The 25,332-nt window shown below is 43.1% G+C and overlaps 1 protein-coding gene and 1 pseudogene across 2 annotated transcripts; one reads left to right on the forward strand and one right to left on the reverse strand.

Moving 5' to 3' along the window:
* Positions 1 to 6,861: 6,861 nt before the first annotated feature.
* LOC140856885 (CBS domain-containing protein CBSX5-like) lies at positions 6,862 to 9,285 on the reverse strand (annotated as a pseudogene).
* Positions 9,286 to 11,464: 2,179 nt separating this feature from the next.
* On the forward strand, positions 11,465 to 13,635 carry LOC105043651 (GATA transcription factor 4). 2 transcript variants are annotated; one of them, XM_073255718.1, is made up of 3 exons: positions 11,465 to 12,379; positions 12,476 to 13,192; positions 13,324 to 13,635. In XM_073255718.1, the coding sequence occupies exons 1-2, from the start codon at positions 12,062 to 12,064 to the stop codon at positions 13,154 to 13,156; spliced, it is 999 nt and encodes a 332-aa protein (XP_073111819.1). In that variant the 5' UTR covers positions 11,465 to 12,061; the 3' UTR covers positions 13,157 to 13,192; positions 13,324 to 13,635. The 2 variants fall into 2 exon arrangements, with proteins under 2 accessions (XP_073111819.1, XP_010919586.2); XM_010921284.4 differs by having other exon boundaries at positions 11,469 to 12,379; positions 12,476 to 13,635.
* The last annotated feature ends 11,697 nt before the right edge of the window (positions 13,636 to 25,332 follow it).

Genomic DNA, 25,332 nt, shown 5'->3' on the forward strand with positions numbered 1-25,332 from the left:
TATTTATTTTGTTTATTTTTCCATCTGGATTCATTTATTTTATTTTATTTTTAATCATCCAATGTGTCACAATTCCATAAACTTACTCTGGGTCGGAGTCTATAGGCCACCAACCTCTTCTTTTTGGGTGGATAGGTGACAAAAGTCTTTGATAAGAGTGAAGTGGAAAAACTTATAAAGGAAGGCCAATCATCAGTCTCGATTTGGATGATAAAGAGATTGAAATTATGGGTTTTGCTATGGTGCTCTAAAAGATAGTTTAGTTTTTTTATAATTAATTTTTTTTTGACCGTCGGATTAAAAATGGATGGTTTGGATTTTTGTATTAGCAATCAGTTGAAGCATCAAATGTGCATGGCTGTTAAGGTAAATACCCTAAAGATTAGGGTTAAATTAAATAGTTTTTTTTTCCCAGAAGCCTTCTTGCCACCTCGATTGGGGGGAGGCACGAGCACAAAGGGTGGTGGAGAAGAAGAAAGAGAAGGGACACGGCACGGTTGTGTGAGGGGAGCGGCCTACAGTGGAGAAGAAGAAAGGAGTTTGGGGGAGAGGTGGGGGCGGCCTACAGCGGAGAAGAAGAAAGAAGTGGGGGGGGGGGGGGGGCTGCAATGAAGAAGAAGACCGAGGGGGGGGGTTGCAGTAGAGTAGAAGATCGAGGGGGTTCTACAGCGGAGAAGAAAAAAGGCTGGGGGGGGGGGTTGCAGCAGGGAAGAAAGGTAGGGGTGGCAGCCTGTAGCAAATAAGAAGACGGCAGGAGGTGGGTTTGCGGCGAAGAAGAAGAAAGATGGGGGGGAGGGGTGTAGCAGTTTACGGCGGAGAAGAAAAAAGAGGGGAGGGGAGAAGAAAATCGGGGTTGGGGGGGCGGTGGCCTGCGGTGGAGAAGAAAATCATTGGGGGGGGGGGGGGTGCGGCAAAGAAGAAGAAAGGCAGAGGGAGTTTGCAGCGGAGAAGAAAGGCTGGGGGGAGGGGTGCAGCGGAGAAGAAGACGGGGTGGGAGGGCGGGTCTGCGGCGGAGAAGAAGAAAGAGAGGGGGTTGCCTGTGGCGGAGAAGAAGGTGGAGAGGGGAGGCAATGCGGTTGTGGGAGGAGAGGGGTCTGTGACGGAGAAGAAGAAGGGGGGAGGGGTGGCTTGCGGTGGAGAAAAAGAAATGGGGGAGGGGAGGCAGCGCGGTCACGGGAGGAGGGTCGTCTGCGGCAGAGAAGAAGGGGGGAGGCGGCATGGTTGCGGGAGAGGGGGGCAGCACGAGGACTCCGAGGGGGAGGGGGCACGAGTGTTGGAAGGAGGGGGGAGACTGTCGGATAGGCGGGGAGGCAGGCGGCGGCGAGAAAAAACGAAGAAGAAGGTGGAGGAGGATTAAAAAAATATATCTATAAAAAAATAGTAATGTAATACCTTAAATGCCCTTCATAATAAAAAAATATTAAAAGAGCACCATAGCAAATACCTTGAAATTATATATAAGCTAATACAAAAGATACAAAAATTAGCTTTTGGATAAGATTATTAAAAAATATGATGAATCCAAGGCTCAGAGGGATATGTAAATTTTTCTGTCACCACCGGCAAAACTTCTATTCTTATAGGCCACTAGTTATCCAAATCTCCCCATCAAGAAGAAATCGTAGTTTGTCATGGCCTGAATCTTGATTTGAAGATTAGAATCCTGACCACAGAATTACTCCATCTCATGGTGACGTAATAAGCTTCATGCTAAGGCAGCATGACCTTGCCCTCATCCCCTAAATCATATACGATCTTTTCCTTTCCGTACTAGCTGCATTTCCTTAATGAAAGATTCTTAGGCCCTCCCTCTCTGATTGCGGGAGGGCGAGAGATTTGCTGTGACATTTACAATTCCTGGTTTTATCCTCTGTTCATGTTCTGCCATCGAAGGATTTCCAATGTCCCCATTCTTGTGGGGATTAAAACTCCCATTGCATCGCTGACTGGTCTAGGTTCTCTTTTTCCTTTCTTTTTTGAGGGGGGTGTGGGTGGGTTTCCGTAAGAGGTTGCGTTGGGACACCAAGTGTTTCTGATAGTTGTCTGAGGTGGATGCCAAGTTCATCATTAAATGCGAGGCAAAGAGAGATCTTTCCATAGACATTTGTTTGAAAGTATTGAAGCGGAAGTAAAAAACATTTGCATGATTTGGCTTCACTAGTAAAAAAGTTCGTTAAGGTATCTTCTATGGTACTAGAAGCTGATAAGGACCATGGAAGCTGGATGGGAATTAGATAGCGTCATCAAATATTCAATGGACCTAGCTCAACTCTGTTTTCTGGAAAGCTTAACTTATTATTTAATGCAGATGATGGTGAGTTCTAGTGAGCCCAGATATTGCATTTTTATCAAAGCATAATTTGACGTGGGTTTTCCCGATTTAAATCCATTTCATGACAAGAGCATATGGGGTAGCGTGGAACTTATTGTGCTCCTGCTTTCGAAAATGCTCCATGAACGCCTCGATGTTTATATCAAATAATGTAAAAAAATCTTCATGGTTCCCTGATACAAGATGAACTAAGATGCCAGTGAGATGGGGGACTGGAGGGTTATTTGTAAATTGAGATGTGATATTGAAAAAATAGACAATAGTACAACAAAAATAAGATTATAATGTTAAATAAAAGAGTTTCAGCATGGAATAGAATTTGTGCTAATAAAATAAAGGTATGTTTTGTTGGGGGGAGTTGGGTTCTGGAATGAGAATAAACGATGATGCCAATTTCAGTCATTTGGCTCAAAAGAGTTCAATTCCAACTCCCTTTGGGTACTCAGATCTTATTTTGATTTTGTTTATGAACCAAATGTATTAGATAATATAGTTATTTTAATTTTCATTCCAACATATTTGATTTAGGTCCTATTGCCATCAAAATCCGATCCAATTAGAATGGCCTGGAGGGTGCTGATTGATCCGCTTAACTTATGGTGGTGGAAGATGGTGTGCCGATCTATTTTGGAGGATGGTGCATTTGTACACACAATAAAGAAAAGAAAAGCTTGTCGGATTGATTTTAACCGGGCTCTTTGACATCTAAATCAGATCGGGCTTTAAACAAACAATAGTAAAGAAAAAAATAATAGAGAATTTAGGGAGGGTAATTTTAACTGATTTATCGGATATTTTATTCCAATGGAATGGGTTTTATCCTATCCAATTGAAATATAGATCTATGGATCTGTAAGAAAAAAAAATAAAATGAAAAATAAAATGATGGATGAGAATTTGACTCTCATCATGAAATCTTTGAGCTATACCCATGGGTTTTTTTAGCCAGGATTTTTCATGATTTGAAAATAAAAACTAAAGGATTGTCGTAGCCTTCTTTCTTATCTACGTTCAAATCGACTTTGATCTTTTTTTTCGATCAGAATTTTAATTTTTGAATTTCAATCCTTTTCGGTCACATGTCCGTTCACGATAGATGAGCTGATTTCATGCCATAGCAGGTCCAAGGGTAAACTTAATCAACCTTTCTTGCGGATGGAAGTCCAGGTTTTTAGAGGATTTCAGGTTATGGTGGCATTATTCTTGTTTAGCTCCCAGCCGACCTGACTATCATCACGAGAGAGAGAGCGAGGGGGAGGAGGGAGACTCTTTACCCCTGGCTCAACCCGGATAGCGGATGGTTCACATTCCAAAGTCCAAAGGAGTTCTTCCATGCCTTATTCTCGTTAACACCGCCAAAAATATCGGCAACAAATTTCGCGAAGGTGTCTTTTTTATAGAAGTTTTATTCTGGCTGCGAAAACGATCGGCATATTTTAATACTTTGGCATGGACCAGCGACAAACTAATTTCTCGGCTGAGGTAGGAGCGTGCTTGTCGGCCCCTATCACCATCACAGCCCATACAAGCATGATAGCTCCGTATCATTTCTCTATATATTTAGCCTAAAACGTACTCTAGTTAAACTAAGCACATAATATTTTATTCGTCCCCAAATCCAGTGGGCGGTTTTAACCAAAATTAAATAAGAATGGTTTTGGTGATGGTCAATGCTGGGTTATGGGTTGGATTACAGTTCAAAGCCAGCCAACCCCGGTCGCCTTGCGATTCATTCGCCTATATATCCACGTGAACTTATGACTTGAACTGAGATGTGGGGATTTGACTGGGCCGCTCGATGGCCCTGCGTATACACCACCGTAGCTCTTGCATCAAGGACTAACATGTGGGTTTGCCCATGCGTAGACTCCAATAGAGTCAGCCACTTGGACGCCATTTTCTTTGGCTTTCCCACTTGAGAACTCACGGTATGAGTTTAGTTTTTGTCGCCTTTTAGATTGAGACGTGTGAGGGAGACTTCCATAGATTGGCAAAGAAGAATGAAGGGTTCGAGGAAACTTGCACGAAGGTGTGGATGGGTTTTGGTTAAAGTAGGTAGGTGACTTAAGGTAGTTGGTTTACACGACTCTTGAAGCATAACATGTGCTCTTCTGTTCTCCCACTTGCTACTGCTATTCTTTTACGCGCATGCCACTGGACAACAGGCAAAACCTGCAACGTACCAAAATAATTAGTGAAAATTTTATCAGTTTGTGTTCAAAGTTCTGCTGATGAAGGGATATCTAATTCCTTATCTGTTTTCTGGACAAATGACAGAAATGAATAGCAAAGTATTTTCGGTTCCACAGCCTTCCCCAAATCTTTGCATATAGGAAGGAATTCAGCTGCTTTGCCCGGACTTTGCTGCTCAGGTAGTTAACTGCAGACACTCCATAACCCTCTTCGTAGGAAATTCTTAAAATTAACTGTGGTTGTGCAACTTTAGCCCATCGCCAATTTGTGGGTGGATTGGTTTTAAATAGAGAAAAAATGGCCATCCATCTACTAACTAATCCAAGTCCACTAAAACTAGCACTAAACAATGATATTTTGTTATCATAGGCATAAGTTAGCACTAGTTTTTGTCCGTCTTGTGATGAGAGGTTGGAAGACGATTGCCGGCTGTTCTTTACTCAAGACTTGCTATCAATTCAGGAAATGCCATTTGAGAGCCGATCGAATTGGCTGGGTTTGAAAAAAATATATGGCCGCTGGTTCACAAACTTGTACATGAATACCAAGTGATATAGACTATAGCTGGCTGAAGCCTGGAAGCTAGTTGGATGGTCAAGTGTTTTGACTGGTACTTGCATCAGAGATATAGGTTTGAACCTCGCCATCATCAAGCTTGGGATGGTTCGGGGAAGCTCGAGGATGCAACTGCTGATATACAAGCATCTATGACTTATAGGCTCTTCTAAGAGAGATGATAGAATGGAACGGAATAGATTTTAAAGAATAATGGAATCAATTAGATCAGATGAAAATTAGTAAACCGATTCCTAATCCAATCTTCGGCTAAACCACCCACCGGACGTTGAAGTTGGATGTGGCTCAAAATTTTTGGGCGGACGCATTGCATTCCCGCCAGGCTATGCTGCTTTTCCACCACCCAGATGCTGCATTCTGCCTTTTTCTTTTTACTACTTTTGAGGCTGCATTCTCTAAAGTTGCGCGGCGGCACACCACGGGGAGAACCCAGCCTAGGTAGTCTGTTGGCGCCGGGCTTTACGTGCACCGTACGAACCGTAGGCATCGTAATTAATTCTCTGCAGGTCTGGCTACAATGGATTCGTTTGGTTTTCACTGAAATATTTTTTTTTGAAAAACTGATGCTTAAATATATGATATTTAAAAAATAATTTTTATATATAGTTAATCATCAAAAAATGGTTTAGATGACATACTTTGCAGAGTGACATGTTTAATTTAGCATCTATTCTTATAGAAAAATTATGTAAAATATATATTATGCTCTTAATAAAAAGATTAACAAAAAATATCTTTTGTATATAATTAATTTTTAGAATCAGACAATTAGAATATCAAGGCCTATTTGTTTCAAGGTTGAACAACAAAAAGACCTAAATATATTTTTAATAGCTATTTTAAAAATATTTTTAGCTATTAAAATTATCATGATTCATAATTTATTGGGATACTTGTCTAACTATTAAAATTACCACCATTCATAATATATTTTTAATAGTTATTTAAAATATTTTTAAATCAAAAAATATTTGAAAATTTTTGATATTTATAAAAGTTATTAAAACTATTTATTGGGTTGAGTTTTCAAAGTTCTAATAATTTTTAACACTTAGAGAACTTCTTTATACTATAGTAATTTTTGATAGTTTAAAATTAATTATTAAAAATAATTATTAAGAAGATCATAATAATATGGATATTTTGAAAAAAAAATATCATAAATTTTCAATTGGTGGGAAAGTGGCTTCTCTATATCCTATATACGATTTTTTTCATGAAATATGTGAAATTTATCCTATAAAAAAGCTGCTTTTCAAATCTCATCATTGAAATTTCTAACTAAATATAAAGGGAGTTGCTTTAGTGCTCCTTAATTTTTTTATTAGATAGAGATAATTAAGAAAGTTTAAATTAAAGGTGACTAAAACTACGGAGCTCCTTTTCCTTACTGCCGTCTCTCCTTTTCACCAACACCCTCTCCTCGTTACTTTTCCTCCTCCTCCTCCCTCATCTTGCATCGTCCCCTCACCTCCTTAATTTTTTTATTAGATAGAGATAATTAAAAAAATTTAAATTAAAGGTGACTAAAACTACGGAGCTCCTTTTTCTTATCGCTGTCTCTCCTTTTCACCAACACCCTCTCCTCGCTACCTTTCCTCCTCCTCCTCCCTCATCTTGCATCGTCCCCTCACCACCTCTTGCATCAGCCGCCCCCCCCTCCACTCATGTTGGTTGTCTCTCTTTGTGCCAGTTACTTCTTCGCCAAGTTGGCCACCTTTCGCACCAATCCTCTCCCCTCCACCACCTCTCCTCCTCCTCCCTCATCCGCATCCTCCCCTCATGGCCCTCTATATATCAACCACCTCCCCCTCCCCTTGTCATTGCCTCCACCCTCCCATGCCGACAGCCTCTCTGTCGTGTCAACCACCTCAACCGCCTCTTCGCCGCATTAGCCACCTCCTATGCTGGCCCCCTCCCACGGCCTCTCTTCCTCCTTCTCCTCGTGTCGTCCCCTCACTGCCTCTCCTCCTGCTCTCTCTTTTCATGCCATCTTCCTTCTCGAGCAGCGATTTTTATCGATCTCCTTGCATGATTCTCCTCCTCTTTCTCCTCCCTCTTCTTGCACCGTCCTGCTCCTCTTCTAGCAGTGATCTCTCACGATCTTCATGCTCTAAGATCTCTGAGCAACTCTCCTCCTCCCACAATCTCCTCCTCTTTAAGCGGCTCTCTTTCTCTCCCTCTCTCATTTCTATTGATGGTGGTAGTGCATGGATCGTAAGATCATCGTGGACTAGGCCACTGGTGCCATGCTCCTCCCTGTACCCCATCTTTCGATTTGGCCACCTGGTTCGTGAGGCCCCAACCCTATCAATCCTCGTTAGCCATGATAGATGCTCCCGTCCCTTGCATTGCTAACCCCAACGACGACCTCAATGACTTGCATCACAGTCTCTACCATTCCAAAACTTGTTCATCATTCCGGCCTTCCAAGAGACTTGCCATCTCTTTCGGTACAAAAATATCCACAGTTCAAATTATTTACTGTACCAGTCATGCATATGATCGATTAAAATCAATTGCTAGTGGATAAATCAGTATCTTCCATCTTAAATCGGATAATCAAAAAAATGCTAATGATAAAAAGATTAAAAAAATTTAGATAAATTATATTTTTAGTCCTTAAACTATATTATATTTTTTTAAATGATCCTTAAATTACAAAATCATAATTTTTGATCTCCAATGTTTCTGAACTATTTTAATGTTATCCTTCGTCTCATTTTCGACAACTTTCTCTCAACGAAAAATCCTATTTGGCATTATCGATGCATATATAGCTGATTTAACTTGAATAGGTGGCACCGGTGCTGTGCTGGAAATAAGTTAGTTTAAAAAAATTGATGATGTGGCATTCAGTGACCATTTGATTTCCTTCCAAATGGATAGTGCCGTTTTCTTTTTCAAGCAATTTTTTTCACCTCTGTCCTAATTTCCCAAGATTCCTCCTCCAGTTTTCTCTTCTCGAAAAAAATTGATCTTCCCCTCTTTGAAGAAGACCGTCGATTGTCGCCTTGATCGACGAAGATGCAGCAAAAAAGGGGGAGGGCATTGATGGCAGCATCATCATACTGGATGGCGAGGAAGTTGGAGCAGACGAGGTTGAGGGAGGATACGGAATGGGCGGCGATGGAGGCAAAATGGACGATGGACTTGAAGAAATAGCAGATGAAATCCTCCTGCATCAACTAGCAGAATTCTACCCCTCCCCCGCCCCCTCCCTCTTCCCGATTGATGGAGCTTCCTCTGCCCACCAAAGCGAATGGGGACCACCAGGCATGGAGCTCCATCAAGGATCACATCCAGTGCTTCCAATACACTACAAATTCTCTCAAAAGAAAATCGAAATTTATACTGATCAAAATAAAAAAAAACATATAAATTCCCATTAAAAAAACTTATTTTATCATCCGATATGGTTCCTAACTAAATCTTAGTCCGATTTTTGTCCTTTTAAATAAAAGAAAAAACTAGGAGGGATGGAGGGGATACCTCGAATGGGGCTCAACCTGGCAGACAAGGGCGGCATTCTTTGGAAGAAGATCGGAGATGAATTTCTTGAGAGTGTCGACAGGAGAATCTAGATTCTCATCAACACAGAGGAAACAAAGGATGTCCACCACGTAGAGTTTTCCGACGATAAGCTTCCTCTCTGATGAGGACCGATCGGCGGCAGATACGTTGAGACAGGTGTCTTCTCCCTTCTTAAGGGCGAGGAGGGCGCCGCTAATGGTGGTGGAGAGCAGCAGCGATTTCAGTGCCAGCTTCTTGATGCAAAGGTCGGATACCTTATAAGACCGCAAGCTCACTACCATACACTCGTGAGAAAATGCCAAAAACCTCTAAAAAAACGAAAGGGTAGAAGAAGGTCGGTGGGGAAAGAAGGGTCAAGGGTTGTAGGCAATTTATAGAGAAGGTGGAGAACTTGGGAAATGAGAGAGGTAGCTTTACGGTGAGTCAAAAAATTTATCATCTTGAGAAATTAATCTGGATGTCTACCGTAGAGGAAAAATAGGGAAGAAGATTGGAAAATTTGGATTTCGAAAGGATGATTGGAGAAGATTCTTTACACCGACAAAATGATCGAGAGAATTTGGGAGGGGTAGGATTTCACTCACAGCGAATGAAAGAAAGATTTCAAAGGAGGACAACAGAAAATAGGGTAAACTATTTTGTCACGTAAGCGTGTCGGTGCTAATTATTTTAAAAAAATACAACATAAGCATTGGTTCAGCAAGAAACAACTAGATCAATGGAAAAGAGTCGTCGAAAATCGGTCGAAGGACAATATTAAGACAATTCGAAAAGATCAGAGTTCAAAAATTATGATTTTATAGTTTAAAGATCATTTAAAAAAATACGATATAATTTAAAAATTAAAAATATAATTTAAAACATCATAGCAAAACTCAAATATAAAAATAAATTTAAATATAAAATATATTTTTATATTTCAATATATTTTATTTTTTTCTTTCTTTTTCAGCGAGGCAAACTAATCCTATATTTATCCATCCACCAGAGAAATCAGGCACACAACTCTTAACACGCGGTGCAAGGGAAGATGGGATCGGCTGCTGCACCGAAGATGCTTCCCTTTTGGCCTGCGCCCCTTTTCAAAAAATTGGAAAGTGGCACCAACAACATAAACAAGAGGAAAAAAAACCAACAACATAAATGTGAGGAAAGAAAGGTAATATTTTTCCTCATAAACAAAAAAGGCAACATTTTTCCTCACTGTTTATGAGCTGAGAGTCACCGGCAAGACAAACCGAGGCACCCCTACGCCCCACGATAGCTGCGGTGCGGGATGGGTGGCCCATCTACGCCACATCCATCGTGACACGTGCAGACCAGTATCTGCAACACGTGCACCCCCACATGCACTGGCCTGCTCAGCTGCAGCTGGTCCTCTCTCTCTTCGGCGGCATGCGTCGCGTGACGCAAGCCACGTGTCCTCGGCCCGGTTCCGGCTGAGGGAGTCGCCAGGTGGGGCCGTCCTCGCGTCGGCAGCTTCCCCACCCCCTCCCAACCGACACGTGTATTCAAAAAGAGCGATCACAATACACCCCACTAGCTGAGCGAGTGACGAGCCTTTTTTTTTTTTTTTTTTTTTTTTTTTTTTTGCACCTTTAATCTGCATCGCACAACTTATATCTGCGTGTGGCCGTCCATCGTGCGATGGACGGCACGCGCGCGATGCATCGCACCCGGCGGTGCACCGCGGAGGACCAACGCTCCCCAAAAACCAACGCACGCCAGGTTTCCGACCGACACCAACCCTTCGTTTCGGCGTAACCTGACTCGCGGAATTCTTAACCTGTTGCTTCATGGTCCGTTTCCGTGGGCAGATATAGAATTTCGAGTTGGAGTGGGGGGTTAATTATGAGCACGAGGAGGCACGTGCTGAGTGGGTCGGGGCGGGGTGGGATGGGGGGCATGGATTCCGCCTCGGGATCCCAATCGCCGTCACGTGATTCGATGCCCCTTCTTTTTCTTTCCGGGGGCGTTGCCATCAGCCATACGCCCCCCCGGCAGGCACTGTCCTCTACCCATACGGCAGCACCCTACCCCCCTCCTCCATCGCACACAGACTCGCCACGCGTGGGTCCCACCCCTAAATATCCCTCCCTCATCCTCACGTGATCGCCATTGGATTCCCTTCCCAACGGCCGACGATTTTTTCCGCTTCCAGTTCTTCCTTTAAAATTTTCTTATGTGTGGCCCTGGCCGTACAGCGAGGCGCGGCGATTGCAGCTGGCGCCTGGCGGCCGCTGCTTCGTCAACTACTGGGGATCGCCGACAGGGCACGTCGGACCGGAATATTCCGTACGGCAACTCGCGTGTGTGATACCGGGCGGAGGTGAGGGAGAGCGGCATCCCTGCAGCGCTACCATCGCCGTCGTAGTACGGTTTGCTCGGGATGACGGAGATGCCGGGGACGGTGAAGCGGAAAAAGTAAACGGGGACGACGGGGGAGCGCGCTGAGGGTCCCCACGCAGTCCGACAAGACACGTGTCATGCCGTCAATTCCCCTTAACGGCGGTAACAACCACGCTGCACGACATGGCTGCGTGGTCCCGTACAGCAGCGGACCAAACCTCCTTTTGTCGTTGGAACAGTACCACGAGGTGGGGCCGGTCGCCTTCATGGCGGACCCATATCCAGGCCAACAGTATTTTGGCACATCAGCATACAGAACTGATCGCTGTTTCGGAACAAACAGCTCATCGATGCCTGCATGGTATTGGGAGCAGCATTGCTATAGTATACCGGCAGCTGACTCGTGTGGGAAGTTAGACCACTTTACGATCGCACTCGCTCCCACCCCTCATTTAATTATCCCGTAGTAGATACTATAACCAAGAAAGCACTTCTCGCTCATTGGAAGAGGGAGGGTACATCCAGCAATGACGTGGTTCATCAACGGAAGCCACATGAAGCATGTAGACTTCTCCTCCTCAACTGCACTGTCAGATTCCGTTACCCAACTCTGCCCATCTATATAATTTTTTAAAGATACAGGCCGTAAATAAACAGCGAACTCACATGCAACTGCATAAAATTTATGCAAGACAAGAAGAAAGAGAGAGAGGGTGAAAGCAACAGGACTTTTAAAGCGGAAGGAGAGAGGAAGGTTGGGGGGTGGTGGAACAGGAGTTGGATGGGGTCGAGGATGGATGCAGCGCATGAGGCAGGTTGGTGTTGGCTAGTGCAGCTGCTTCATTACTCCTGCTATCATTGATTATTATTCGTGTTACCCCATCGTTATTATTATTGCCTCTATTATCACAAGCAAGCAAACTGGAAATGAGTCATTGATTGGCCCCTCCCACCTTCCCATATCCCACTATTTCTCTCCCACTCGCTTCCACTCACTCCCACCTCCACTCCACTAGAAAAACAAAGGAAGGAAGCCGAAACACAGGGACGCCACCTTAATTCCTTCCTTCCTTTACTATGGCAACCGAGTGGCAGATTGGAATGGGAGCCGCTGCTTCAGCTGCTGCTGCTGCTGCTGCACCGCTCACCGGTAGTGCTTCTCCGGCGTACTTCTACGGACTTCCCTCCACCGACACCCTCCACATCGACGACCTCCTCGACTTCTCCAACCACGACCTTTTCCCTTCCGCCGAGGCCCATCTCCTCCCCACGCCCCAGCAGTCATCAGCCATCACCACCGCGACCCGCCCTTACGCTGGCAACGCCGACTCCTCCTCCATTTTCCAAACCCACCACCACCCCTCTTCCTCCTTCCCCGACGACATCTACATTCCGGTAAGCATCCCCTTCCGCCTTAAAATAATAATATTAATTAATTAATTTAAGAAATTTGATTTTTTTCCTTTCTAATTTTGGGATTAAAAATTGTAGAGCGAGGAGGCGGCGGAGCTGGAATGGCTGTCCAAGTTCGTTGACGATTCGTTCTCCGACATCCCCTATCCAACCGCCGTCACCGGCGTCGTTGCCCCCGCCGGGGATGCGCATCTCCGGGCGGAACCCTCCGTTCCCGGCCGGGGAGCCAGGAGCAAGCGCTCCCGGGCTCCCACTGGCTTCGCCGCTGGCGCCGCCTGGTCCTCCATACCCCCGCCGTCCCAGACCTCGCCCTCCTCCTCCTCGTCGTCGTCATCGTCCGATTTCCCACCGTCGAAGCCGAAGGCGAGCGCCGGCAGTAGTAATAATAATAATAACGGGAGGGGAAAGAAGGGGGGAGGGGAGATCGGGGTGGAGGGCGGGGTGCGACGGTGCACGCACTGCGCGTCGGAGAAGACGCCGCAGTGGCGGACGGGGCCGCTGGGGCCGAAGACACTGTGCAACGCGTGCGGGGTGCGGTACAAGTCCGGCCGGCTTGTGCCGGAGTACCGGCCGGCGGCCAGCCCCACCTTCGTCCTCACCCAGCACTCCAACTCCCATCGCAAGGTCATGGAGCTCCGCCGCCAGAAGGAGCTCCTCCTCCTCCGCCACGACAATCCATCCTCCGCCGCCTCCACCTCCACCCCCGCCGCCCCAGGCCCGCGACCGGAGCTCCTTTTCCACGACTACGGGGTCTGCTAACCCTCGCCGCTGCCGCCGATGCCTCTCCTCCTTCCTGTCTGAAATTAATTTTTCTCCTAATTTCCTGTTTCTATAAATTCTTCGCTTTCGGCTCCATATATCAGACGGTTGGGATTGCTCAAGATCTTTCTGTTTTTTACCAAAATATTTCTCTCTTTCTTTTTTAGAAAAGAAAATATTTGGGTTGTTATCTCGTCCTGCGGTACAAAGACAATACGGACCGGGGAGGGTGGGGATCGTGCAGGGATGGGGAACCACGTGACATGCTGCTGCCGCGGCCTGCAACACCGCGAGGGAAATGGCGAAAAGATATTCCGGTCACGTGACAGGACCTGGTGATGGTGACGAGTGGATGAGAAGAAGGGAATCAACCGGGGCTCACATTACTTGCACTCAGTCACCAACTTTGTTTTGATGAATGCTGATGATGATTATCTGCCAAAAGAAATGGAGATTCCGTTGATCCTTTTGGGCTTTTCTACGATGCTTACCAAAATCGCTTTTTTTTTCAAACGTACATGGTGACCGTCTATTAACAAATGAAAGACTCGGGATCGTTCAAAAGATGGCCTGTTATTATCGAGACGGCATGCAAGTGCGCAACGCGAAAAATTCTTATGAGGAAATAGAGGGAAGGGTTAGTTTTTCCCACGACCTCGTCACCGCCCCAGCTACCTGGCCCATCAACCCAACCGGGTAGCGCCGCCCCCAGCCCTCTACCATCTCTCCGCCTCCTACGGCACCCCGCTCGCCCCAACACCCCCTTCCTCCGCCGCTGCCTCGCCATTGCCATCGTCGTCGCCTTCTTCCTCCTAATCGCCGACACCATCGCCCTTTTAGGAGGACAATGGGGCACCGTGGTCTAGGCCAGCTTTGTGATGGCGGCGGATTATCACCAGCGGAATCACCACGTATCTCGTCCACGAGAGCGGCACCTTAAATTCTATGTTAGGGGTTTGGCCTGGGTTATTTTTAGGGCCTTATGGCAACCTTAATCATTTAGAAACCAGATAGTTTATTAACTGACCTCAATACACTTTCCGAAAGAACGATCAAGATTCATTTTGTGTGTGTGTGTGGAGAGAGAGAGAGAGAGAGAGAGTGCTTTGCGAGCATTTGACCTAGATTGTTTTGGGGAAAATGGACACGGCTCAGCTCTCTATTTGGAGATGGATGCACGAATGCAAGTTGAATTGGAAAAACTTGCCCATTTGACTCCATGATCTCAGACTCAGCTCATTCTATGTGTGCGTCAAGCTAAAATTTCGATCCTTCGGTTCTTTGTTTAGCTAAATCACCCTTATCTCTTTAGGCAGGTCCTGCTGATAATTTAGCTCTAACCAATGGTCCAGCATGGTTCAGAAAACTTGGAGAGGGAATATTAACTGTTCTCACTCTCTTGCCACTAAATATGGCCACAGAATCATGGCTATAAGAACAATTTGAAGGCCCCGATACCAGCCATGCTTCTCCATCATCCATTTAGCACGTTGGAGATTGACATCTATTGAACGACATCAAATTAACTTTATTTTTATGTTGTTGTTATTGTTGTTAAGATTGAGAGGGACAATTGCTCATCCACTATCCTGTGCCCACACTATCCAGGCTGGAGCCTAGGCACTTGAGTAATCTGAGCCACTACTCAAGCAAGTATAGCATAAATGCGGTCCGTGGTCATCAAGATTCACTCTTGAAAATTGGAAGCTGCAAGGGATTGTACTGACCGAACCAAGATACGGTGGTCATCAAATTCCAATTTCATTTCTGTCCCACTCTCTCTCAAACTTCGAATTCACAAGCAATAGAAATACTTATCATTTTTCCCCCCCTTTGACTAGCATTGTTAACATTGATATTTTAAAAGCCAACTGAACCAAGTTGCATATTAATTCCCATTCTCAGACATGGCAATAATATGTCTACAAGATTTCCTTCCGTAAAAAAAGGATACAATCTATAAATTAGTTAATTTAGATATGTTTTCCAGCTAAAGGCTACCACGGCAACTATTAGTATATGGTATCTTGGCCATTCCATGGTATTGGAGTCGCAGAGTTTCAAATCGAGAGACTTGGACTAGGTTGCTTACAAATTTACAATGTGACACTCGACCACCATCTTAAGGGCTACTTGGCACGCTACAGATCCAATTTCATATATCTGGAGATTTGCAGCTAAACCGTAGGTTGCTGGTCAAGCTGCAGGGATCTGTAGCTTAGCTTTTATTTGTCACAACTTGATCTGTGATCAGACCTATTACAGGATGAGCTATAGGCTCGAGCAATCCTTGCTCCTCCCATCTTCAGATCTTCCAGACCCCGATTCCTCCCATCCTTCAATACTCCTCCATGCACCTCCCATCCTTTGGATGCCCCTCTCACCTTATCATCCTCCCCATTCCCTCCTATCTCGCCATTGCTTCAATCAAAAGAGCTTCGGCACAAAGCAGTCCAAGAACCCAACCCCAACCCTCAATCCCTTCCCAGCCCTTTCCGTCTTCTGGCTTGGTCAGTTTGCAAAGTCCCTCCTCATCATCATGCTCTTCTCTAACCCACCTCTGTCGTTGGTGGTGGTTGTCACCAAGCACCAACCGGTCCAAGGTCCCAACCCTTGGCCTCGTTTCCTCGTTGGCCCCTTTTTCTACATTCTAGCTCTATCAAGTGGCAGAACCCTCTATTTTGCATCCTCCTGATTCCCTGCTGCCTCACTGTTGGTGACTGCCGGAAGAGCCCCCAATGCGAGCAGTCCAAGGCCCCGAATCTTTGTCTTTTGCTCTTCTAGATTCTATGTTCTCACTTGGTCCAATAGCAAACCCCCTTGCCATAACATTCTCTTGGTCCCCCAATCCCTTCCGGCAGCAATTTACTCCACTCCATCGATCAGACTTCACCTTAATGAGATGGATTTATCATCATCATAATAGGGCGGCTTCGGTGTGGATGCGGGTCATGATAAACCTACCTCAAACTCAACCTGGATGGATGTGGCTCTTCACAAATCCCCTTTTAACCCTTTGCCCCAGTCGCTTTACTTGTAAGAAAAATAGTCAAGTAGATAAAAGAATAACTAAACACTTGGGATACCATTTTTCTAATTTTTCTTTCATTTCTTCTCTCTTCTCTCCAATTGGAAAATATTTCACTTCTTAAATAACAATATTTTTGTTTGCTATATCTCTATTATTGTTGAGTATTTGATTTATTATATTTTATATTTTCAATTCTTATTTTGCTTCATATTATGTGAAGTACCAAGACTTATTTTGATTTTTTTTTATTATTTGATTTATATGCAAATAAAGTGATTTTTACAACTTGGCTTGATCCATCCAATCTGCTCTGTTTAATTATACCTGCTCCACCCCAATTGAGATGAGTATGGATAATGGTTTATCCGATTTATATTCGATCTATTGTCATCTCTATCTTATTGTCGTTGGCTGCTGTCCAAAGAGCCATAGCGTACAATAAATCTAAGGTCTACCTCCCATCTATGATCTCTCTTATCCTTTTACTCACGCTTTTCCCTTACTTTTTCCCTCTCTCCCTCATTCTTCTCTCAATCCCACTACATCACTTTCGCCAATCTTTCATTCAAATAAGAGATACCAAGCTCTTGCAACTGCAGCTGACGTTATATTGCAACTCTATCTACAAGACTCGAAACATCCATTTAAAATTGTAAATCCTATTCTACTTTTGTCAAGCGTACTTAATGAGTCATTCCATGTCTCTTTAAAATTATAAAGTTTTTATAATTGATTCAATTAATATCGTCCATCTTATTTTTTTAGATAAATGGTATTGAGCTACAATGAGGTTGCCCTCCACCAATCTAATGCCCATGGGACCCAACCAACCCTCATATAAATATAGGCTAGGAGTTGTATCTCTCGCACGAAAGAAGGATTTATCTTCCTTCGTACAAATCAGCTATTGGATTGTACAATGACTGCTTCAAGATCTGTGCATCCTGATGAACGAGGGATTTGGAGTTTTTTGAAATTTATGTAGGGTGCGATCAAAGAATCCACATCATAAAAAAGATTAATCATTCTTTCGTAATACAATCCATACCCTATGTACTTGTAGACCTGCAAACATAATCTCGTCTTCTATGGCAAAAAATCCCATTCATTTTGCATCTGTTAGATCCTATGTATCCAAAAAAAAAAAAAAAAAAAAAAAAGACTGAATAGACTAATTGAACATTTTAGTAGCAACTTTATCCAGATATATTTTTTCCCCCATGGGGCAGGGTGTGTAAGCCAAAAGAATAAGGCGAAACAAACTTATCACAACTAGGAATTTACCATGTCTACACAAATTTGAATTATTTTGAGCTTTATTATGCACAAGACACCCACATCTCAACATAGTGAGAACTTTCAAGTTGCAATACTCGCTCAATCATGAAGAAAACATAGACGATGCAGCTATCTCATATCTACAGGACTAATCAAAATTTCAGATAAAACATTAAATCACTAATCTTGATGGAAAGAATGTTGCATATGGTCCATCATTGTACCAATTTAAGTGCTGAGCTTGCATCATTCCAGCAGTTTCACCTGCAAGGAATAAACAAATAGTTGCAAACAACAAGGACTTCCATTGTTTCTTAAAACGGTTTTCATTCTTTCCATGTAGAAGATGGTCAATTGCCATGTAAACCAGACACAGCTGCTGTCATCTGGTAAAAGGATAGAATCTTTACCTGGACAAAAGGAAAAGAGGATGCAGATTCTTCCCAACTTAAAGACAAGAGAAACACAATCACCAAAAGAAAAGATCAATCAGCAATTCATAACTAAAAATGATGGAATCAAGCTTGATAGTGGACAACAGCAGTGGGTTTCAGAATGAGTGGTCCTGCCCATAGGTGGTACTGCACAAGAAAGTATTTAGCCCATCCACATCATTTGCCAATATAAACGTAACAAGAAGCCAGAATAAAGATGGAACAATTGCTGTAGAAAAGCTTTTGTTTTTGGTCCTTGGTATGGTTGCACTGGTAGCGGAATATCAAATAAATCAAGAGAATAGTTTTTCAAGGAGGGGACAGGAGAGTGGAAAATCGTTGCTGCTTTGATCCATAGTCTTCTGAGTAGCTTTCCAAAAAGCTTTCCCTTTCTTTTGCTTTCCCTCGCATGGCACGAGTCTCTACCAACTTATAGCTGTCGGCACCGTCAAACTTAAAATTGTTAATTATCACCAACAAAAGGAAATCAGGACGATTGTTAGTAGCTCCAAATATTGTGCGTTCTGTTTGGACATGATTTAAAAATTAAATTAAATTAATAAAATTTTGTTATAAAAAAATTATAAAAGACTTACGTAAAATTAAAAAATAAATAAAAATCAAATCCAGAAGTATATTGAACACTGTCCTAAGACGTATTCTTATTCCTCATACAGAAATATCCAGAAAAACCATCCCAAGATATGATAAGGACTTCTGCCTGCAAGCACGATTGTGAAGGAAGTTAATAAAGACTCTTTCAGCACTAGAAAAAAGAGAAGAAGAAAGAATTGTAGTAGAAAATAGAATGAAAATAAACTAAGAAAAATATATTGAAAGGCTCTTGGATTGTATGTTGGATTAGATCCCAAACGACTCTTTTTATAGCCAATCAATATGATCGTTTGTAACCGTTTATGACTATTTATGACTGTTGAGATTTTTATTGATCCATTAAGATCTTTAATATGGAGCTTAACGGTCCAAACTTTTAATACAAAGTCCAATGGTCATAAAATAAAAACGAGATTAAAAGCACGTAACCATTGATAATTAGGAAGCTAATCGTCAGAAATTAAAATCATGATAATAAAGAAATTAAAATATTTAGACGATAAAATTAAAATACTTGGAGGGGTATTATAAGAAAATTTTGAGTTTTTCTTTTGCATTCCTCCAATAATCCCTCACAAAAAAAAAAATATAAAATTATAAAATAAACTAACACAAATTTCTGAATGCTTATACTATGCAATGGATAAGGTAATTTAATCTTACTTAGTGTGAACAGTTTTCATCTGAAAGAAATAGAATGAATCAAGTTTTAAACTACGTTTCTTTGACTCAGACTTCAACTACCATATATATAGGACAGAGTTTCTTCATCGTCAATCTGTGTATTAATAGCTTTGTACATGTATCTTGATTTTTTATGAGAGTTACTAGAGATAACCTATATATCATATCCGCGGTTATGTATGGATGCTCTCATATAGGTGAGTCCCTCTAGGGATGCATATTCTAATAATATAAGATATATTCCCATCCGTTGTGCAGGAATATCTAAAAAAACTATCCCAAGATAGATCGGGATCCTTCACCTGCAAGCATGATCATGAAAGAGGCTAATAAAAACTCTTTCAGCATGTAGAAAAAGAATGGAAGAAATTATAGTAGAAAATAGAATTGGAAGAAATTTAGAAAAAATATCTTGAAAGAGCTGGATAGGGTTTTTTTTTTTTTTTGGTAGAAGAAGAGTCAGATGGATGATGATTACTTTGCTTGCGCATGTAGCTAATAAAAAATTCCTTCTTGGGCTTCAGCGGTTCACATTGTACTGCTTGTTTTTGATTGCATAGGTGTGGGTTCTATTTTAAGCCGAATGTGATGCATCGTACTTGCGAATCCACACCATGGCTAGAGGAAGTGTCGCAGCTGCATTACTACAGTAGGTATATAATTTCAGCAAACCTCAATTTTATGGCCTTAACTGAGTTAAATTTGATGAGCAATCACCTGATCATTTAGTCATGCTAGAATATAAAAATGAGATTGTTATTCCTGTTTGGAGAATCTTTTTGTTTGCTGAATGTTATATTCATGGCTATATGGTTTTGTGTAAATAAGTATTTATATTAAATGTGATTTAGCCTCACCTATTATGGAAAACCCATAGCCTTAGGAAATTCATCAGATATTGTAGGTAAATGTAAAATAAAATTGCCATTAATGGCTGAATTCGTATTGGTCCATTCAAACCTCAAATTAGAAAAAATTAAATTTGTCTATTCCCGAACCACATTCTCAACCACGTCATCTTAACCGCAATGCGGCAGTTGTATTAACTTGGTATGGTGGAATCTTTTAGAAACATAGGTCCATATCACTATGTAAGTATATTAAAATCTCTCTTTTTTTTCCCCTCTAAATTCCTCTTATTTCATGCAATGGTTGGTTATAATCTATTTTTAAGGATTGTTGGAAAACAAGAGCATGTTTACAATCTTTTAACGTCATATATATTCGTAGAGAGACCAACGGTGATATCGATTGGATGATGACGTATATGGCTAATTACAGTGGATCTGCTTTTATGAATGGCTCTGATTGATATTTCTATCGATTTTTTTAATATTTTATTTTTTAATATTTTTTGGATATACCTATTCTAGATTAGTTTAATAAATTCTGTGCGTCAAGAAACAAAAGAAGGGCACGTACGTTCGCCTTCGTGACGTGACCATAGAAATAAGATCCTTTGTTTTTTTTTTCGAGGTTTATCCAATTTAATTGGAGGTTTGCCCATTTTCTAGGCAGCCAATGGCTACAAGATTTTGGTGTAGGCTAGTGAATTTGACATACATGCACAGATACTGAACCTGATGCATGCACGCATATACTCATGCATGAATACATTGTAAGGAGGAATAGCATGCCACAGGAACCTCACGTACACATGCACAGATGCACAAATGCACAAGAGCAAGCATGCAACAAAGCATTGTCCATGGTGCACCTGCGTACCTGCGTGTTTTTGTGCATTCAATGAGAATGCAATGAAGTTTTTGGGTTCCCACATGTTTGTAGTATAGCATTCTCAAACCTTCATCTCTTGCGCTAACTATATATGAACAGGCTGCCCTTAGCCTGGGCCCAAGTCATGCAATTGGCCAGTGTTAAGGGGCAGATGCAAGCAAAAACCCTTACTGCTTTTTGGGCCAGCCGCGAGACAGCCCGCATCTTCTTGTGCTTGGGTAAAAGACAGCCCACCTAACCCCAACCTTAAAACAATCTCGATGTGTTTATCAAAAATGGATCGCCCTGATTCTATTAAATGCATGCACAAGCATAAAATGTAAATCTGCTTCGAGGGTATTTGGATTAGATCAAAGTATCTTTATCTGTCTTAAAAGATTATGAAGTATGTTGCGACCAACTTTCTATCGTCTATCATCAGAAATGAATACCTGCAAAATAGCATCTGCACAGATCGGATTTGTGTCCGACGGAGACCCTTCGATGCTTAAGTCAGAGAAGGAAGTTGGTGAATAGGAGTTGAATGTAAATAGTAGCAGAGTTTTGGTCCAGTATAAGCTTACCAGTCCTATTTCCTTACCTCCTTTTTATAGGTGAGATTGTCGTAACCGTCGGACGTGGTCCTGTATTTTATGGCACTAAATCATCAAACCATAATCACATAATGGATTGTTAATTCTCACTGATCGCGTCTTGATATACGGTCGGTAACCATTCGTGATGGTTATAGCATGTTGAGCAGATTAGCGGACCATATGTCGGTAAAACCAACCATATATCGGTAGAATCCATGTGTGACCGTCAACTAGTAGTTCTGTTATGCCGATGGTCTAAGTCATCCACCGTCGATCTGTAGTAATCGAATCGTTAGTCGGTCAGCCGGCGATAAGTCGGTGCGATTCACTCAGTTGGTTGATGAAGAGTCGGAACCGCATATTTAGTCGATGTAGAGTCGGGGTTATATATCCGGTCGTCGGCTTTAGTTGAATCGAAGTCGTTTTCAGGGTCATGTCTGTTTGTAGGGCCAGAATCGGGTGTCGGTCGGTCTGCGCTGGAGATTAGTTGATTTATGGAGGTCGGTCAGTTTATCCCAACAGTTGCCCCCTCACTTCTGAGTCCAATGGTGAGTCGTCGCCTGCATCGCCACATGGTCAGTTGCTTTGGACGAAAGGAGTTGTTGTCTGTCATATCGAATCCCGATTCTACCACCACATTCTTTAGAGTACGGCCGATCAACCACTTTGTCATCTTTGAGCTATCGTATCAGCAGGAAGATTTGGTGTCAGGCATCGTTTGTGGAAGGTGAGCTGGCACTAGGCGTTATATCGGGAAGACGAACTGGCGTCGTGCGATTTGATTCTGGTATGTAGATTTTCACCATGTGTCGAGATGTTATTGGGTCGGAGCTGTATACACAGATGGAGATGACGTGGTTTAATCTGTACAGATGTGTCGAACCATCGGGTCGATGATGGATTCGGATGCTACCATGTATCATCATCCGACGTTATCTCGATCTGACCGCTTTCATCCGGGCCGTTGGGCGTTCCTCTATATAAAGGGCCACTGTCAACCAGGTATTTACCTTGTTGTTATCTCTTCTAACAGAAGAGTTCTACCAGAGAGCTGCTTTCGTGCGAAAATATTCTTTATCATTTTCTTTTTGAGTTTCTTTAAAGTTTTGATAGTTCTTCCAATGGGCAAGATTCCTGCAGGAGGTGGTTGGTCGGAGATTCTGGCCAACGACTCCCTGTCAGGCTCGAAAGTTCTCTTATTCTCGGGTCCGACCATTGGTCGGTTTCAGAAGCGGCATTGTACTTCGGACTGTCGTCAGCTTTTTACTCCAGATGCTGATGGTGGGATCAACGATCCGTTATCGTATATCCCGCATCTCCGTCTCAGCTGCACGATCAAGGTCATCTTCGGCAGTGGACAAAAATCTGAAGCCCTCCTTTAGCTCTTATACGAGGAGGGTGTGGTCGTCGATCGGGTAAAACCCTCTTTGTTCCCGTATGAGTGGGTTAAACTGTTGATGTGGTTGGCCGAGCAATGTGATCGGTCAACCATCTTCACAGCTCAACTTGGATCGAATCGTCCCTCGAGCTAGAAGGTGGAGTTTGTTGAAGAAGCCGATTCAAGGTGCCGATTCTTCAATGGAGTGAAGGACGGCGACGTAGATTAGTTGGTGTTTTTGATTTTTCTTTTTGTAAAGAAAGATGTAATCAGACTTTGGTCCAATTTGTAATCTTCTTTTTTGATAATGAAAGAAGTACTTTTGTTCTGCAATAATCCTCTGTATCATTGAGTCTGCAATGTTTGTTTGTTGAATAATCTTTGAATATAGATCGTAGATCCAATCATTTCGCAGACTTTGTAAAATCTGCTAGTCGCGTAGTTTTTGACGTATTAAGTTAGGATAATGATGGTAAGTCGAATATCTAATATCCGAAGCTTGATTAGATTTATTCGTCGTATTGTTTGATAATCGATGGCAAGCCGAATATCTCTCGACCGACTGTGGCCATGTCGGTATAGTTTTAATCCAACCTTGGTCGTTTTGGCATTTTGTCTTTCTTAGTTGATACTAAATCGGTAAATTAGCCAGCTGCTTCAATGGAGAGCCGACTATGAGGACAGTGCAGCTTTTGTGGAGAAAATCAGCGTCACCGACGCTGGCCTCCAGATGAAGTCGATAAGTCGGTTCTGCAAGAAAACCGAAATGTAGTCGGTGTTGAGATAGTCGATTCTCTGACTTTTACAGTAAAAATCGAAATATATTTGGTATTGAGATGGTCGATCTTCTGACTTTAACAGTAAAAGTCGAAGTATATTCGGTGTCGAAATGATCGATTTTCTGACTTTTACAATAAAAGTCGAAGTATATTCGATGTCGAGATAGTCGATCCTCTGACTTTTACAGTGAAAGCCTGCATAATTAATGTCGCTTTAAAATCACAATCGGAACGTCGATTTTTGCAAGAGGATCGAAATATAGTCGACACTAAAGTAGTTGATTCTTCGAGTAATTGCATTTAGAAAGAAGTCGAGTAGAATAAAACATCCGTCATACTTTTATTAGCTAATTGTCGAAACAACAATAGTATTATTGTGAGGAGTTTGAATTCTCCGAACATCCTCTTCCAAAAAAATTATTACATTGAGTTGTTATCGTTTTGCCGACTCTTCTTCAGGAGTTATTCCTCAGTTCAGTCGTTCGAAGATCGTATTGATGACTCCCGCAGTCGGCTGATTATTTACAGCTTTCTCAGTCGACTGAAAGTTGAGTCGATGGATTTCTCCGATATTTTTCGAGGTAGCCTCGTCGTATTAGGATCTCTATTTCATCTCTGAGCTAGATGCATTGTTTGGTGTTGTGATCATGGTCATGGTGAAACTAGCAATAGATATTCTGCCCCTTCGATCTTCATTAGGATCTGTGCACGAGGAGCAGAAAGAGGGATATAGGAGTTATACATGTTGTTGGTGCAAAAATCCGCTTGCGCCGGAGAAGCTGAAGTCGGGGAAGCCGCGGTCGCCGCCGGAACCTGCAAAGGAAGTCTAAACCGGAGGTGGGGTTGCTCCGGCAAGACCCTCCGACGCTCAAGTCAGTTCTCTGCCTCAACAAGAATGGAGTGCTCGAACGGAGAATTTAGCAGAGTTTTGAGATAAGAAATAAGCTTCGAGAATAACGTATCTGGGTCTCCCTTTTATAGGCGGGGGAGGTAACGGATTGATGGCGACGTTTGTAACCGCCAGGTAGTGGGCTGCCCTTAGTCAGGAGAAATCTACTGTGAAGAGTAGTGGAGCGGAGCCGTGGCCATCACTGGGGCGTGCCACGTGGAATCTGCCGTGGGAAGTGGGATGTAGATGCTGCGGCGTCTTGCCAGCGGATGGGAGAATCGTGCGATATCTGCTGCAGGAGGTGGAGCAGGATCGCAGCCGTTTATCGTGGCCTGTCAGGCAGTAATGGAGCCGCATGGAATCCGCTATAGGAAGTGGAACAGGATCATGGTTGTTATTGTGACCTGCCAGGGGGCGCGGATCTGTTGATTGAAGCTCGACAGCGGTCGGAGTCCGGCCTCTGTAGAGGTCCGGGAGGGGTCCTCCTTGCGGTTGGGGTCGTGGGTGGAGCCCGGCTCCTGTAGGAGTCCGGGCGGAGTCCTCTGCAATCAAAGTTAAAGGTGAAGTCCGGCTCCCGTAGGAGTCCGGACGGAGCTTACCAGCAGTTGATACTGAGAGCGGAGCCCGGCTCCCGTAGGAGTCCGGGCGGAGTCCTCTGCAATCAAAGTTAAAGGTGAAGTCCGGCTCCCGTAGGAGTCCGGACGGAGCTTACCAGCAGTTGATACTGAGAGCGGAGCCCGGCTCCCGTAGGAGTCCGGGCGGAGTCCTCTGCAATC

The sequence above is a fragment of the Elaeis guineensis genome, chromosome 4 (assembly GCF_000442705.2).
Source record: "Elaeis guineensis isolate ETL-2024a chromosome 4, EG11, whole genome shotgun sequence".
Classification (NCBI taxonomy): Eukaryota; Viridiplantae; Streptophyta; class Magnoliopsida; order Arecales; family Arecaceae; genus Elaeis; species Elaeis guineensis.

Bases quoted from the DNA above. Each gene is read 5' to 3' on its own strand.
- LOC105043651 (XM_073255718.1), top strand. From the start codon at position 12,062: ATGGCAACCGAGTGGCAGATTGGAATGGGAGCCGCTGCTTCAGCTGCT. The intron at 12,380-12,475 runs GTAAGCATCCCC...TAAAAATTGTAG, and splicing joins CCGACGACATCTACATTCCG to AGCGAGGAGGCGGCGGAGCT.